At 44.3% G+C, this 16477-nt stretch overlaps 2 protein-coding genes across 4 annotated transcripts in view; one reads left to right on the forward strand and one right to left on the reverse strand.

The window, feature by feature from the left end:
- Nucleotides 1–5693, reverse strand: part of LOC121330041 (thioredoxin domain-containing protein 16-like) — a 35690-nt gene extending 29997 nt beyond the window's left edge. Inside the window, exons 1-10 of one of the 3 annotated variants that reach the window (XM_041276278.1) lie at nt 5584–5693; nt 4975–5160; nt 4160–4242; nt 3658–3731; nt 3419–3493; nt 2723–2844; nt 2259–2349; nt 1409–1565; nt 826–992; nt 517–577 (exon numbers count right to left, since the gene is read on the reverse strand). In XM_041276278.1, the coding sequence (XP_041132212.1) occupies nt 517–577; nt 826–992; nt 1409–1565; nt 2259–2349; nt 2723–2844; nt 3419–3493; nt 3658–3731; nt 4160–4242; nt 4975–5140 (996 nt within the window). In that variant the 5' untranslated portion in view covers nt 5141–5160; nt 5584–5693. Of the gene's footprint in view, nt 1–516; nt 578–825; nt 993–1408; nt 1566–2258; nt 2350–2722; nt 2845–3418; nt 3494–3657; nt 3732–4159; nt 4243–4974; nt 5164–5291; nt 5478–5583 lie in introns of those variants that run through there. The other 2 variants (XM_041276276.1, XM_041276277.1) reach the window with 2 other exon arrangements.
- A 585-nt stretch (nt 5694–6278) lies between these two features.
- LOC121330042 (G protein-coupled receptor 137Ba-like) lies at nt 6279–16143 on the forward strand. The gene is made up of 7 exons (XM_041276279.1): nt 6279–6787; nt 10124–10173; nt 11377–11605; nt 12209–12358; nt 12895–13020; nt 13641–13765; nt 13987–16143. Exons 1-7 carry the CDS (start codon nt 6401–6403, stop codon nt 14249–14251), a joined length of 1332 nt encoding a protein of 443 aa, XP_041132213.1. The 5' UTR covers nt 6279–6400; the 3' UTR covers nt 14252–16143.
- Nucleotides 16144–16477: the final 334 nt, after the last annotated feature.

Here is a 16477-nt window from a genome sequence, read left to right on the forward strand (position 1 = left end):
CACAGTCACAGCATGGGCAGCATGCCTTGAGAACACACGGCGAGCAGGACCTACCGCTGTGCATTTCATTAAAAACGAAGGCTGCGTTGTGTAAAAAAATCAATAACAATACTTATTGTACTGGGGTTCTGTTACCAGTTTGAGCAAAGCACTAACAGAGGCTCGGCTTATCTCCAGGTAGAAACTGAGCAAAAGTGTATCCGTCTGGTATTATCCGTTCTATTTTTAACGTGAGAAGATTAAAAACAAAGGAAGGCAAACTTGTCCTGAAACATGTTTGTGTATAATCCACTCCTGCTCTGGACTGCTGAATTCATAAAAGTGAGAGCAGACGTTTTAAAGGTTTCCACCCCCAGTCCCTGTATACAGGACTCCTGTGACCTGTGTGGTAATGACCTCCTTTGCGTGTGAGAGACTGACAGCTTCACTTCAGTGCCTCTCTTCAGTGCCTGCAGAGAAGCAATGGGTGCCAGGCGTTCTGGAGGGGGCGTGACCGTGCCCTTGGGGGGAGCTCACCTCTGCTGGCAGCCGGTATGCCACGTTGTGTCCTGCAGGAACATTCACTCCTGGGTGATCCCTGTCGAGACATGGAGAATATAATCACTGCTCTCTGAAAAACACTCTTCATTCATTCACACAGGCGCTGCGTGGAACTTTAAACAGACAGACAGACACTAAGATACACACAGGCAGGCAGGCAGATGCACACACATATACAGAGAAACACACAAAGAAAGATACACACCCAGAAACACACATGCCCAGACCCACTCGCAGACAAACACACACCACGACAGACACAGGCACACACACAGACAATGTTACCTGTGCACCAGCACCACCCCCGCCTCTCCCCTCAGTCTCCAGGCGACAGACTCAGCAGTGCTCCTGTCCAGCACGAGCGTCTCTCTCTGTGTGAACAGGAAGAGCACGGGGCACTGGAGATGGTTGTGCACAGTCTTCACATCAGCAGGGTCTGCAGAGACCTCCATCTGAAAGGTGGAAGAAAGAAAACTCTACCACCTCTTACACATTCGGATCACAATCTAAACCATTTGAGAAATGAGAACAGATTTTAGTTTTGGGATATTGAATTTGGTTTTCATCACTCTTGTCCAACATTCAACTGGAAAGTATCAAAAAGTAACTGCAATATCCATTTTGCACAGAAGGGGACAGCAAAGCACTACAAATTATTTTGATCTTCCTGCGCATCTGAGACCTTCTAATAACAGGCATAGTGCATGATAAAAATTACAAGCCGACTATTTGTGAAAAAAAACACAAAATGATGGTTGGAAATGATTGTTGCAATCTGATTACATTGCTGATGCGAATCCAATTAAAAAGAAACTGCACAGCCTTGCTTCATTAACATGACAGTTTCAAGTCCGGAGGATGTAATCACCAGGAGTGGTGCGCTCATGAGTTTGAGGAAGGTGTAGATCTGCACAGTGCTCAGGGGCTTCTTCAGGGCGCTGTGACGGCAGGGCTCGGACCTCCTGGACACCAGCTTGCAGTGGAGGAACCAGAGTCCAGCGGTCAGCTTGCTTGACTCCTCAACACTGCACAGTACAAACAGCACAAGCACACGGTCAAGACAACAGCACCCCACGCACAAGGGGCAGGAATCAGCGCAACACACACAATCTGGAGGAAAATAGCTCGCTTCTGCTTCAGTAAATTCAAACAGGGTAAACCAGACGTGGAATATTTACAAATGCAAGCGGAGAATAAACCAGAAATATAGATATGGAATATGTACAGCTTGTGCATGCTTGATATATTATAGTGCTGCATTGTTACTATGTTTTATTGGAGTGTTGGATGAATCCGGTCTCTCTTTGCATTGGTGCTTGCACTCTTGAGACCTGTGTTGGCTCTGGCCAGCACACAGTGAACAAACTAAACTAAACTGGAGTTTACATGAAGGGTCACTAAGGGAACTTTCTCAATAAAACCCAAGGGCTAACACAGAATGTATTTAACCTGGAACATTTACAATGAAAACCTTACACAGACTCCCAGGCGGGTGGCAGAAATCAAATCCGTTTCACTGCCCTTAAGCTTCACTCCCCTCTTCACCTGAGTAACTGATTAATTAATCGATCTCCACTGTGGAGCGATGCTGATCTCTAATGCTCTCAGTGCCAGCCCCTCTGTACAGCACATGCTCTGTGTACTGGAGCCTCTGTCTGCTGGTGCAGAAGCAAGGCTTCTCGCTCCCCGCAGTGAAGCAGAATCACTCGCTCGCTCACCCCATGTGCTGCAGCACCATCCCTCCCGTCGTCAACACAAACTGGTACTCTGCTCCGTAGACAAAAGCAGCTTCCATCACTGCCCTGTGCTCTGGAGGAGGAACAGAAATACAGGTCAGAGAGAGGGGAGTGCCAAGCAGCATCCTGACAGCAGGAGCAGCAGCAGCAGCAGTGTACTGGGACTGAGAGAAGCACAGGAACACAGACAAAAAGACTCCCACTGCAGAGCAGCTTGCCAGCTTTACTGTAAGCCTCATTCACACCTCAGAGTTGCCACACCTGAAACACACAGGCTGAGGTCATTGCAAAACCTGAAACAGCTTCAACTGCAATGCCCTCTTACCCGTTAAACCCCCCCCCCTCCATTATTCAGTACAGCGTGGAGGTTTCTGCTGGGTTTCGTATAGTTTTTTTCAGTTTCTGTTGCAGACACTGTGTGTCCATGACTCTCAGCGAGGGCCTACCTGCTGTTCCCAATGCCTGAACGCGGGCCAGCACCACGTCCGCCCGCCCCTTCACTGCCTTCTCGATGTTCTGCAGCTCTGCGGGTGTCTGCACATACTTCACCTCATTGAACAGAAGAGCGCTGCAGTCAGAGCAAAGCATACAGACCGTGTATAAAAACCAGCCCACAGGCAAATCAAGAGGCAGGCATGCTGCAGGGGTAGAATTAAGACTCCCACTGCATAGCAGTTTGATCCACTCCGGTTTTTACTATGAGCGTTATTAAGACACATGAGCTTGTTACCTAAACACTGTGGCTAATCAAGCTTGTAGTAAAAGCTGGAAAGGGTGAAACAGCTGTGCAATAGGAGCCTTATTTCCATCCCTGCCCATTACTTATTTTCATCTATTGAAAAGATTCCACGGGCCCCTGCTGTTGAGAATTTTACAGAGGGCTGTGCAATGCAAAGTGCTTAAGTAAAAAATAAAAAAAAGGAAACACAATTTTCAGGTCTAAACTAAACCAGCAGGACCTGCCTTTTTTATATTAGTCCTGCAAATGAAAAGAAGTACCTTTCTAAAATCCGCTTAAAGTCTGCTCAACTCTGCTTAAAGATTTTAACTGAATTCACCAACTGTCTCCCACATCCAAGACGAGGGCTCTTTGGAAACTGGCCAAGCACAGCCAAGAGAAATCTTGTGCTGTCGGTACTCACAACAGCACGTGAGCTACAATGGCGTTCTCGTCGAAAACCGTGTCTGTGGTGAAACTTCGGAGCACCACCCCACCTCTGGAAGAAAAAAAGATTTCAACTTTTCCACTAAAGGGACATGAAGAGGGTTAGAGACTGTTTATCCACTGCACAAGCACAGACAGTTCTCTTATGTGCTTCTGTATTTCAATGCATGAGGGAAATGTCATTTTAACATGATTGCTATGCATTGCGTTACCTACCTGAATAAATACACTTTCTTTAATACTTTTTCAATTGTACAGTATGTTGGTACTTGCTCCTTGGCACAGTTCACCTGCAAAACAAGAATGAAAGATAAATAAATACATTTCAGAAGCACCAGGCAAGGCATGTCAATGCAGCCTCATTTAACACTATGAAAGGGATGCTGACAAACACATTTTTGTACATGCTTTCAGTTTGGCATTAGTTTGTGAGTGCCATCTGTCTGTTAACCATTCCAAGCTATTTTAAAGTGTAATCGTGGAGGCTACACTTTGTTGTTCTCAAACCTGTTGAAGAAAATAATACTTTCTCAATTGCATAGCAATCCACATCAGGGTCAAAAAGTTAAGAGCTCCCTTCACTTGTGAATAAAACCTTTGATAACTCACTAGTGACCCTATAAGGCAATGTTGGAAAGGTGTGCAGAACTGAAAACAATACTGGATTCCAGGGGGAAGGCTGGGGGGCAAGCATCAGTCACCAACACTGGCTGGGTACCTTAGCAACCAGGACCCCATAATCCTCCAGCACCTCCACTGATTTCTCTAACTGCTTGAGGAACAGGGCGAGGATCGGGCTGACTGAAAAACAAACAACAGGTGAATTAAGTTTCACACAGCAGCTCTACATCTCCTTTCAGATTCCCTGCTGGAATGAGCATGCCAAGCCAGGGGCCACCAAAGCATGGGCATCTCATTTAAAAACATGTAAGCAGTGTTTTACACTTAGACAGAACTTCTGAATCCTCCCATGGCAGTTTTAACTGAGAATTCATAGTCTGTGGAACTTATTTGGTTTAATTGCTAGGATACCCTTGAAAGTTGCAGATCTACAATATGCATGCAGGGATAGAATTAAGATTCCCACTGCATAGCAGTTTGATCCACTCCTGTTTTTACTAGAAGTTTAAGACACGCCCGAGCTTGTTACCTCTACACTGTGGCTAATCAAGCGCATAGTAAAACCTGGAATGAGTCAAACTGCTACGCAACAAGTCTTGTTTCCATTCCTGATATGCATGTGTTATTTGTCATGCTTGTGGTATAACTATTAATTTATGTCAGCTCCAATTACTTTATTTACGATGAATGATTTACACAAGAGCGACCATATAGCTAAACACACCACAGCCGGTCCACATGTAAATAGGGGGCACTGTTAGGATTTAACATTCAAAAAACAACAGTGAGGTATTAATGCAATCTAAAGCAAAACAGCTTGCAATGATTGCACGGTTATACCATTCCCACCTCCAACTAAAAGGGCAGTGACTTGAGTCACCACCTTTACCTGTAACACACGACCTCGCTCACCTGCATCGCCAAAATATATGAAAGCAGCCCTCCCGGAGTCCAATACTTTGATAAAACCGTTTGATGTTAATTCTGTGAGCTCAGAGTCGGCCTCTGTGCTGCCCCGCACCCCGGTCACACACAGCAGCAGCAGCAGCAGCATCGTGGGCATTGCTTGTCTGGTCATGTTTAATCGGTGGAATGGCACTGCTGAAAAACAGCATATTGCAAGCACTCTTTAAAAAATTCAAAAGAAAAACTTTGCAAATGAACTGAAGTGTTGTTTTGTTCTTGTAAACAAATTAAAAAACATAGATGTCTATTTTAAAACCAATTACCATCCAATAAAGAAAAAAGGAACCCGATTTTCACTGACTGTATCGATTCGCGTGAGCAGCGAGGATGGATGTGCAGTGACCGTGTTTTCTCCAGATTTGCACTGGTTTGGTTATATTTATTAGTCTGTTATTTTAAACGGAGTCATAAATAACAAAGTGTAATTTGCAGTGAATGCTGCTGTGTTTTCCACTGCACAACGTAATATACAAATTCAACACAGTTTTCGCAAAATAATAGCTCGCTGGTGTAGTTATGCTTCATTTAAATGCATGCGATACACACGCTACTTACAATCCCGCACGATTCCCAGCACACAGCCCCGCTTTCATGCTCCAACCCGACCTCCTGCAACACCGCCCAATCCAAGACGAAAAGCCGACGCGCAAATTCACACGGCGAACACAGCCAATCAGAAGGCGTTCGGGAAGATAATAAAGGAGGAGCCAGGAAATGTGACATCTAAACTAACCAATGGTTTTGCCTCTGTCTGCGTGAGGCGCAGAGTTGATGTTATCACAAGCCTATCGGAGATGAATCAATTAAGGGCGGGATCTTTCGGGACCAATAGGCAGGCGGGTAGAGACCGCAGGTAAAAGTGTTCTTTAAATTTGGCTGGGTTCAATAGGTAGTCGCTTTGTAGTTTCTAAAGCCGTGGAGCCGAAATGGCTCACAAGGGCGCAGTTTCTAAGCACGGTTATTTTTGGTGTAGAGGGGCGGTCCCAAGACCTCAGTCTCTCTCAGCTGATTCCACCCCCTCTCGTTTTTCTCTCAGTTGTTTTTTTGCAGGGAGGTTGGGGGTAACACAGAAGAGGTTATTATTTTTTATTTCCCTGTATTAAATGATAATCTTTCTACGTGTTTAGATTCGCCTCCACCTCTTTTTTTTTGTTGCAGTTTGAAACACCGTCGTTGTTTTTGTTGCTGCTGTGTTGTTGTTTTAAATAATACTGACAAGTTTGTTTTTTTTTTTTTTTTTTTTTTTTTTTTTAATTTCCACAAAAACAAACAAAAAAAAAGGCTTTAAATTGAAAAAGTTAAGCCCTCTTCGTTTTTAAATAGCCGTTATTATCTTTTTTCTATTTTTTTTTTTTTTTTAAGCTGTATTGCTATGTTGTTGACAGACACCCAGGTCAGTTCGAGTGCTTGTACAGCAGTGCCAGACAGCGCGGATGAGCCCGTCCGAGCCGCGGTCCCGCCGGCGGTGGAGCTGGGGCTGACGGTGGTCTACACCAGCCTCTACTCGCTGCTGTTTGTATTTGTTTATTTGCAGCTCTGGTTGATACTGCATTACGGCCACAGGCGCTTCAGTTTCCAGAGCGTTTTTTTGTTCCTTTGCCTGCTCTGGTCCGCGCTCAGGACTACACTTTTCTCCTTTTATTTCAAAAACGTAGTCCAGGCTAACCAGCTGCAGCCCGTCCCTTTCTGGTTGTTGTACTGCTTTCCCGTCTGCTTGCAGTTCTTCACCTTATGTCTGCTCAACCTTTATTTTGCACAGGTAAGTGGAGTCTTCTGTAATAATGAATATATTACAGTGCGCGTTGTTATCCGAGCCCCTTAAGTGCTGGAGGAGGGAGGAATAAATACTGCAAAAAATAAGAATAATACTTTTTACCCCTTTAGTTGATTTGGCAAAATACTCAGCAGTTACAAAAAAAAATAAATATAAAATGACCCATTAGTTTTTGGAGTACTTGCACGGTAACCAGCGCTTCGATGCCTTGGCATGAAAGGCGCTGTTCGTGTGTGTGTTTGTTTCACCCCAGCAGTTAAGGGTTAATAATGTAATACATTATAGTGGTGTTTTTCTTTATGATGTGAAAGTCGTGATGTCATACCTGTTTATATATATATATATATATATATATATATATATATATATATATATACAAAACCAAACGATACCTTCAGTGTCACATGACTATGAAACAATTGGCTTATTACTCGTTTGCCCAGTTGCAACTCATATGATTGACTGGGAGCCAAGAGATTGATTGACGCATTGATTCAGTTAGCCACATGGCAGATGTCATGTCTTCCATCCTCTGCTAGACCAGGCTTTACCATACCTACAATAGCAAAGGCGAAAGGAAGACTTCCATTGCACAGCAATTTCATCCGTTCCAGGCTTTGTGACAAACTTGATTAGCTACAGCAGCCAGGTCAGGTGTGTGTTATTAAACTCATAGTAAAACCAGGCATGGATCAGACTGCTATGAATAGCCTCACCTTTTGTTATCTTACAGAAAAACTCTACAACAAGTAATTAATGATGGTTAAAACAAGAGGGACAGAGAGCATGCCACGTTTTTCTGTACCTGAAGACCACTAGATTGCTTCACAAGTGTGGCAGGCGCATTCTGTTTTTTCATTCATGCAGACATTTCTCTGCTAGTAAAGTACTTTATAGACATTTCATGAGTAATCTCTGCGGGTTTTTTATTATGTAAAGTAACCTTTACATGAATGGAGCAAGTTCACAGCACGGTCTCTGTTTTTAAATGTCCACCATTATTACTGATGCAAATCAGAACTGACAGTAATTTCGTTCCTGAGTAAAAACTAGAACCTGGCAGGCACCAACATCGTAATTGTATCTTTTATTATTGCAGCCTGCTCCAGTAGTTACTAGTTAAGCTGAGGCTTTTTATTTGTATTACTAATCTCTACCACATTTAATTAATTTAAATCATTAAAAAGCTGGGTTTTCCAGTAAAGACAGGGATGGAATTAAGACTCCTGTTGCACAGCAGTTTCACCCATTCTAGGTTTTACTACGAGCTTGATTAGCCGCAGTTTATAGGTAACAAACTTAGATGTGTTGTATTAAACTCCTAGCAAAACAAGGAATAGATCAAACTGCTCTGCAATGGGAATGTTATTTCCATGCCTGAAAGAGAACCAACATAACATCTGCAGTGTTCCCTCTGGGATTGAAGAAGGGCAGGAGAGGGACTAAGCACTGGGGTGGGAGATACTGTAAGGGAGGAGTTTACTCCACTCAAAAAGCTGTGTGGACATTTTTTGTTCATTACAATTACAGTTATACAATAATTGTAACAACTTTGCGATTCCAAATGATTCCCAGGTCAGATGTGAGCTAATTAATTTTAAATGCTGTGACAGTAACAGCTTCTAATATATAATGACTATTTTAGAAAGAGATAGAGAGAACCCTGACTTCTTGTTTTTTTCCCAAAAGTAACATGTCTTGAAGATTGAGGTGTGGGGCCGTAGGGGGTTACTGTGGTAAATATTTCTAAATAAAAGAATGAAATCTAATGCTGTCATCATCACTCTGCTGTCCCAGATCCATCAATCAGTCAACCCTAAGACAGCAGCCGTGGTTAAATCCGTGTTAAACCTCACTCCACTCACCGTGGACTCTCTTAATCCCAGTAGAGGCAGAGCATTTTCTAACTGCAACACACATGTGCACGAACATCACCACAAATCACCTGGCAATCTTAAACCCAAAAGGAGCTTATAATGTGAGTGATGCTGCATCTCTGGCAATCCTTTGGTGTCAGCTGAGAAAAACAAAAACACAATGTTTCATTCAAATGTGTTTGTTTTTTTGCATTCTTAAATCCTAATTAGTCCATTAATATACAGTGCTAGATGGATCCAGTTCGTTTTTAAAACCTAAACATTTTGGGGTCCAAGTTGAAAGCTGCCCACAAGCCTTCATGGAGTGCTGAAGGAATGCTGAATTGATTTGTGTAACTCTGCTCTTTTAGATATTGATGCACGGTGACTCGCATCCCTCGTGATCATTGTGTAGGGCATGCTCTTTGACTACCAGCTGTTAGTCAGCGAGTTCTCTGAGTCAGCTTTGAGCCAGCCCCGCAAGTCGACAGCCGTCATCATTGGGAACGGTTTTTGTGGTGTTGCTATTCAGCGTTGGGTTTAGGTGCGCACCCTGAGTCTGTACTGCAGACTCTTCCTTTTTACACACTACCCACTGCCACGACAAAGGATTCTCTGAGCGGTCCGATTTCAGGCCACAGCAAAACTCTGAAGATGCTTACAGTAAGTAAATAAGGGAAGTGAAACCAACCTGCACCCAGTCAGTACAGTGAAGCCCCTGTTGACACAAGTGTTGACCGCAGCACAGAGACATAGAAAGAGAACTTGAGACTGATCACGTGTTCAAGACCTCCTGCAGTCAGTGTTAAAAATATAATGTCTACTAGGATGCTTTCTTTTATAAACCCATTTAATCATATTAGCATTTTCTATACAAAATCAGGATCATCTTGAATAAGGGGCATATCTGCTAGATAACAAAAGCTTCTCAACAGTAGTTTTTTTATTATTAATTTTTTTCAGCTTGGCTTGTAAAGTACTTGCACTGTTGTTGTAGACCAATGATCACTCAGTTTGATGTAATGCAGGCATGTGCACTGCGTTATACTAATATAAATGCAAAGTGAAATCGTGTGTTGTTTGCATGTGATCTCAGCCATGAAAGCAGTGAATGAACAGGGTCCATTGGAGACATTATGAAAACAGGGCTGTGAGCGCTTTTAAAGGACTGCCTGTTTTTCTGTATTGATTATGCTCCTTCATTATTAAGGGTGGTCCTGTACTGAGGCTAATGTGGGTCTCATGAGTTTAAATGTAATCCCTCCACTTGAGGAATGCCACTGGAGTGAGCCAAAAAATAAAGTAAAAGCCTCCTTGTTAAGCTGGTCAGAGAGCTAGTTTAAAGTGGTTTTGAAAGTAGTTTTGCTGCAGAGATGGATGCTGCCGTCCCACTGCCCTGGGCACCTCTTCTACACCTCTAACAAGTGTTTATCTCTCTCTCTCTCTCTCTCTCTCTCTCTCTCAGGTCATATTTAAAGCCAAAGCTAAATATTCTCCAGAGCTCAACAAATACAAGTAAGAAATAATTACTACTGTTATTATTTTTCAAATGTTTTACGTGTAATACTGTAATAAATGACGCTGTACTTTTTGCATTCAGATTTGTTCATATGTGTCTTGGAGACCTGGCTGTTTATCCTTGCGCTTATGAGAATGAGGTCCAACCTGTTTATTATGCAGCAGCTGGCGGGTGTGTTTCGTTTCTTTTTTTTTTTTTTAAATCGGGTCTCTTCTCCCGTATCTATAGTTCCAGGCTTTTCAGACACATAGATGGCACTCACAACAGCTGGCCCCATTCATCCCACAGGCTTGTGACTGAGAAATCCAGTAAACAGCTAGCATGTGATACTGGGGGAGCTGATTCTCTCTCTTTCCTCTCTCCTCTCTCTCTCTCTCTCTGCCCTGACTGCAAATTCAAATTAATTGAGTCGAGCAGCTCATCTAAATCTGATTTCCAGCGTGCTGTGCTGGCTAGCCTGTGGCTGGAACAAAAGCTGCATTTAAAAGCTCCTATCCCCCTTAATAACAACAAAAAGCAACCTTGTCCAATGGGCTGACCGACTGGCTGACTGTACCCAGTCCAGTTTTAGTATCACACTGCTTCTTCCAGGACTGATATGCAGGGATTAGTCCAGCTTGCATGTTTGCTATCATTGTGTTATATATAGCGTCACAAACCCATTACTCAATTATAGAGATCCAGCTCTCCACAGGTGAGGGCCATTGGTGTTGACTGGGCTAATTTACCATTCTGAGAGAGACCACTGAAGAAACAGCTGCTGGGGTTTGTGTGGATTGCTGATCACCACAGAGGCTGAAAAGCAGCAGTAATCAGCACAGTCCCAAGCAGCTGTTTCTTCACTCATTCCACTTGGAATGGTGAGTTAGTCCAATCAACAGCACTGACCCTCACCTGATTGTCAGCACCGGCTTTCCATGGAGAGCTCAGTCAATCAATCAATCTTTATTTTATATAGCGCCTTTTATAGTGGAGCACCATCACAAAGCGCTTTACAAGATCCATAATACTTCAAATACTGTCTACTTCATAGACAGTATAGAAAATAAAAAAGCATAATACATTAACTACAGTGGAAAGCGCATAATGCATGATAGCATAATACATGAAATAGTACATTAAATACAGTCTGAATAGTCTGTTGGCAGCCTGGTCAGACTGTGGTCTGGGAGCCCTGTCTGATTGTGTGTGTTCGTCAGGGTGCCACTGCAGCTGGTCTTCCTGTTCATGAGCCTCTTCTTCCTGGTGGTGAACGTGACGTGTGCCATGGTGCTGCAGGGCAGCGTGCCGGACGGGGAGCTCAGGCACGCCGTCCTGGCCAGGGTGCTCATCAATGACAGCCTCTTCATCCTCTGCGCTGTCTCACTCGCCGTCTGCATCTTCAGGATCGCCAAGATGTCCTCTGCCAACGTCTACCTCGAGTCCAAAGTAAGAGCCCCTGTAACAGGAGCTTGTCTGTAGTGCAGTTCGCTTAGGTTTTTTTTTTTTTTTTTGGTTTCCTGAACTTCAAGGAAGCTTGTAGTTAACCACCCACTGCTGCAAACGGTGTCAGGCAGGTTTCAGTGTGGGATGGATCTAGCGCCGGTTTTGGTGACAGGAATATAAAGCTGTCCATTTTTAAAGATAGTAACAAACAAATTGAGTACTTGAGTCCTGGAACTTGGCAAGTAAAATTAGCTGCCTTGTGCTAGCATTAAATAATTTTGGGCTAGATAGTAGCTACATTTTTATTTCACTTTTCATGATAAATGCATGCGTTATACTATGATTTACTATGATAAAAACAAATATAATACAAAATAAACTTTAAAATTTGGAGGGTGCAAAGATACACAGGTCCCCAAGTGCACCTAGAAACGAGCACTGCAGCGAGTCACGGGGTCGAGAGGTCGCGGGTTTGGCTCTCGTGCTGAATTGGTGTGTTATACTATGAGGGTCGCCTGTTGAGTCCCATTAAGTCTGTAATAGGTTGTAAAGAGACCGTCTCCGTGCTGATCCAGTGTCTCTTGCTGTATCTCTTTGTGTTTGCAGGGCACATCTGTGTGTCAAGCCACTGCAACAGGGGCGGCAGTGATCCTGCTCTACACCTCCAGAGCCTGCTATAACCTGGTGGTGGTGGCTCTGTCTCCCGAGGACCGGCCCAGCTCCTTCAACTACGGCTGGTACAACATCTCCGACCAGGTGGGTCCCAGGGGGGGTGCAGGGGAGCTGCCAAAAGTGTTGCATTCCATGGAAACTCCGGCTATATGTACCGTAGCGGTTCTGTGTTGATAACGCTGTGCAGTGATGGGATTGCATGTGGTTCTGTGTTGATAACGCTGTGCAGTGATGGGATTGCTTGTGGTTCTGTGTTGATAACGCTGTGCAGTGATGGGATTGCATGTGGTTCTGTGTTGATAACGCTGTGCAGTGATGGGATTGCATGAGGTTCTGTGTTGATAACGCTGTGCAGTGATAGGGTTGCATGTGGTTCTGTGTTGATAATGCTGTGCAGTGATAGGGTTGCATGTGGTTCTGTGTTGATAACGCTGTGCAGTGATGGGATTGCATGTGGTTCTGTGTTGATAACGCTGTGCAGTGATGGGATTGCATGTGGTTCTGTGTTGATAACGCTGTGCAGTGATGGGATTGCATGTGGTTCTGTGTTGATAATGCTGTACAGTGATGGGATTGCATGCGGTTCTGTGTTGGTAACGCTGCCGCTGTTTCCTGTGCAGGCGGATGTGGAGAAGATCAGCGGGGAGGCCTACGTGGTGTTCGGGATCATCCTCTTCTTCTGGGAGCTCCTCCCTACCAGCCTGGTGGTGGTCTTCTTCAGAGTGCAGCGGCCCAATCAGAACCTGGTGAGATGCACTCTACAGGTCTGTCCAGCCAACTGACTGACAGGGCGGGACTACTCGCATCAGGGTGGGGTCAATCCAGCCAACTGACTGACAGGGCGGGACTAGTCGGATCAGGGTGGGGTCAATTCCTGTTTAAATTCTGATTCCTTTTTAAAATCAATTCCAAATTCCAATTCCGTTCCCTTGTAATCAATTTCAACACATAATTGATCATAATTGCAATTGGCTGTATTTTGTTAAAATGAGCTTCTCAAAGTGGCAACAAATTTACTTAAATTGAGAAGTCACTGTTAGTCAATTGAATTGGCTTCAAGTGAAAGCAGTCAAACAATCACTATTATGTGTCTAAAATACAATTTTTCAAAGGAATTGGAATTAGAACTGATAAACAGGACTTGACCCAACCCTGATTGACATCATCATCTTCTCAAAAGAGTCGCTGGTTTGAATATTGGTTCTCTGGGACCCAGCAGGGTGCACTGAGTTGGCCTTTGCGCTCTACAGGGTTGCCAGTTGAGCCCTTCAGTCTGCAGTACAGAATGTTGCAAAGAGAGTATTTGCATTGATTAGCTGTGATGTGTGTTTCTGGGTTCTACACTGAAGCCTTGTTGTTGTTGCAGACGTCCGGAGGAATGATAAACAGCCACAGTTTCAGCTCCAGAGCGTATTTCTTTGATAACCCACGCCGCTACGACAGCGATGACGACTTGTCTCGGAGTGTGGGGTCCCGGGGAGAGAGGAACAAGTGAGAGCTTTTTATGGATTGACCCGTATAAAGGATTATTTAAAGAATATGTATTTGTAATATTGGGTAGGTAGGAGATTCTTAAACTATGTTTGTTCTGCTCAGCAAAGTTTTTTGTTTTAAGTTTATGTATTAAAAACTGTAAGGAAGCGTTCCTCGTATTCAGTTTCCTGGTAGTTTTTGTGATGTTTTTCTCTGTGTTTTCGCTGTGTTTTGCTCAGTATACTGTCCTCTACGCCGCAGTTGGGATCTGGCTGGTACGGAACGATCCGGAGGAACGGCAGCTTCACTGTGGTGCCACACCTGCTGAACGGGCCCCCCGCTGCCACAGCCCCGCTTCTACTGGCCTATGGTAACTTGCAGAACAGCCACCACAACTACTACTCAACACCGCAGAACCTCTGCTCCACTCCGCAGAACCTCTGCTCCACTCCGCAGAACCTCTGCTCCACCCCACAGAACCTCTGCTCCACCCCACAGATCTAGCAGCCCCAGCCTGCAGAGCCACTCTCCACCCTGCAGAGCTCTGCAAACTAAACCAGCTCCCCGCTCTGCAGAACGTGTCGCTCCCAGCCGCTCTGGTCCAGGGGTAGTTGATTCTAATGTGAAGAAAATTCATGGTTACAGCAAGGTCAGCATCTGCAGCAATATTTTCGCATGGACTGCTATAACCATATCCTCAAACACACACATAGCTACACAAATAGTTATATTAGACATGTTGTTGCTGGTTTTAGAGTTCATCACTAGGTTTAAAGAATATTTTTTTGGTTTATTAGGAATATTTTTTAAATTTTTTTTAGCAGAACTGCTTTTATAATAGTCTGCCTTCCTTGCTGACTTGTTACTGCATGAGTCCGTTCAGAACATACGAACGGTCCGCTTGTTGACGACTCCTGCTCTGGTCCGCTCAGCAAAGACTTGTGATGCCGAGTCAACTGACTACACTCCTCGGAAAGAAGATACAGCTAGGCTACCTACTCCACTCTGCAAAACAGAAACTACACAATTCTGCTAAACCATTCTTCTTCTCCTCCACTTTGCAAATTGTCTGCACCATGGAGCTGAACTGGTACCATTGCACTCCACCGAACCATCCCTGGGCATGGGGGTGGGAGAGAGCGGACTTCCTGTAGCATTTTGGAACGTTAGCTATGCCTGGAACTGTTTACAAGACAAGAGTTTGTGTGCTGACTCGACTTCCTTGTATCCAGGGAGTCGAGTGGAGATGAGAAATGAACATTCCACTCTGAGGCACCTGAATTCTATCGTTGCTGAAGAGGTGTTTTTAAACTGAAGAGAAGTCAGGGTTTTTTTTTTCTTGTTCCGTACGGTACTTGATCGCAGGTGTGGAGGTTTGTAGCTTTCCCTGCGGTCTGTCTGTCTGAGGTGTGGCTGACCCCAGAGCTTCCTGTGCACCTCTACAGAAACACTTACAAGCCGGGATGTGAATTTGCACTTGAATCCTGCACATTCAGTCTGGTCAGACTCATCCAAACCACCCGTCCTTCTTCTCATGGCTTCCCTCTGGTGTTCTTCTACATGTTTTGTAGGAATGTTGTGTACAGTACATATAAAAACATGCCAATGTTGTCCTTGTGATTTGAGAAATGCATAGCCCGAGTTTCAGCCAGGCCTGATTCTGGCGTGGGAAAGCCTGCATTTACTGTGCAGGGAATCGCAAGGTGTTTCCAGCTAGGTGTCCGTGCAGAGAAACATTCCAGCAGAACGGAGAAAGGATGCAAGTCTCTTCAAGCTGGGGCCCACACTGACAGCAGCCCCCGCCGCGAATGAGCTGACAGCATCCTAACTCATTCAGGGCTGCACAAAAGAGGCTTCATTTGGAAGGGTGGGCAAAAGATGTGTAATAAATTGGAATTTTGTAGCAGTGCAGCAGAATTTAATTTGAGGGAGTCCCGAATGAAACGGCTTACTCAAGCAGCTATTTAAACTAACCAACAGGGTTTGGTTGTCAAGAATGCTAGAAAAAACATTTTCTTCTTTTTCTGCTTTATTTTTTTATCAGCTAGAAGAATGTTGCCTACACAATTAGAGTAGAGACCCTTATTTGTCTCTCTACCTTATCAAAGGGGAAGGCTGGCGCAGATCAGAGAGGCAGGACCCGCCACCCCTGCCAGTTTAAAAGCCTTGTGTGTGCCCATGTTCCCTTGTGTTCCAGTTTACAGTGTTGATCCCGTCACTTCAGAGCACCTGAAAATGTGCCATTAGAACAGAGCTTTTGTTATTGCAAACCAGTGCACTGTATGATAAAACAATAATGGATAAGCTAAATATCATACTGAATACAACCCTGGCAGAAGGTTTGTCTTATCATTTAAAATGTGTCTTTATTACCATTTATAAATGGTTGGCAGCCTTTTTATTTAGGCTTTGTAACACAGGGCAGCTTTCAAAGCAACTTGTTTGAAGTGATATTTTCTAGAAATGTTCTCTACGTGCAAAGCTGAAGCTCTAGCCATTCTTTTTTTCAGCAGCTTGGTGAAAAGGGATTGTTGCAAGCAGCTAGTTGTGCTGCAGATTTACCAAACATCAAGGTCCTTTCTGTTATTGTAGATCTAGACGTCTTGATTTTATGTGTATAGAATGAACCAATCAGCATGCGGACCCAGGTCCCAACCTGATGTGGGGAGGGCCAATCAGCATGCGGACCCAGGTCCCAACCTGATGCGGGGAGGGCCAATCCGCATGCGG

This window comes from Polyodon spathula, chromosome 17 (assembly GCF_017654505.1).
Source record: "Polyodon spathula isolate WHYD16114869_AA chromosome 17, ASM1765450v1, whole genome shotgun sequence".
Classification (NCBI taxonomy): domain Eukaryota; kingdom Metazoa; phylum Chordata; class Actinopteri; order Acipenseriformes; family Polyodontidae; genus Polyodon; species Polyodon spathula.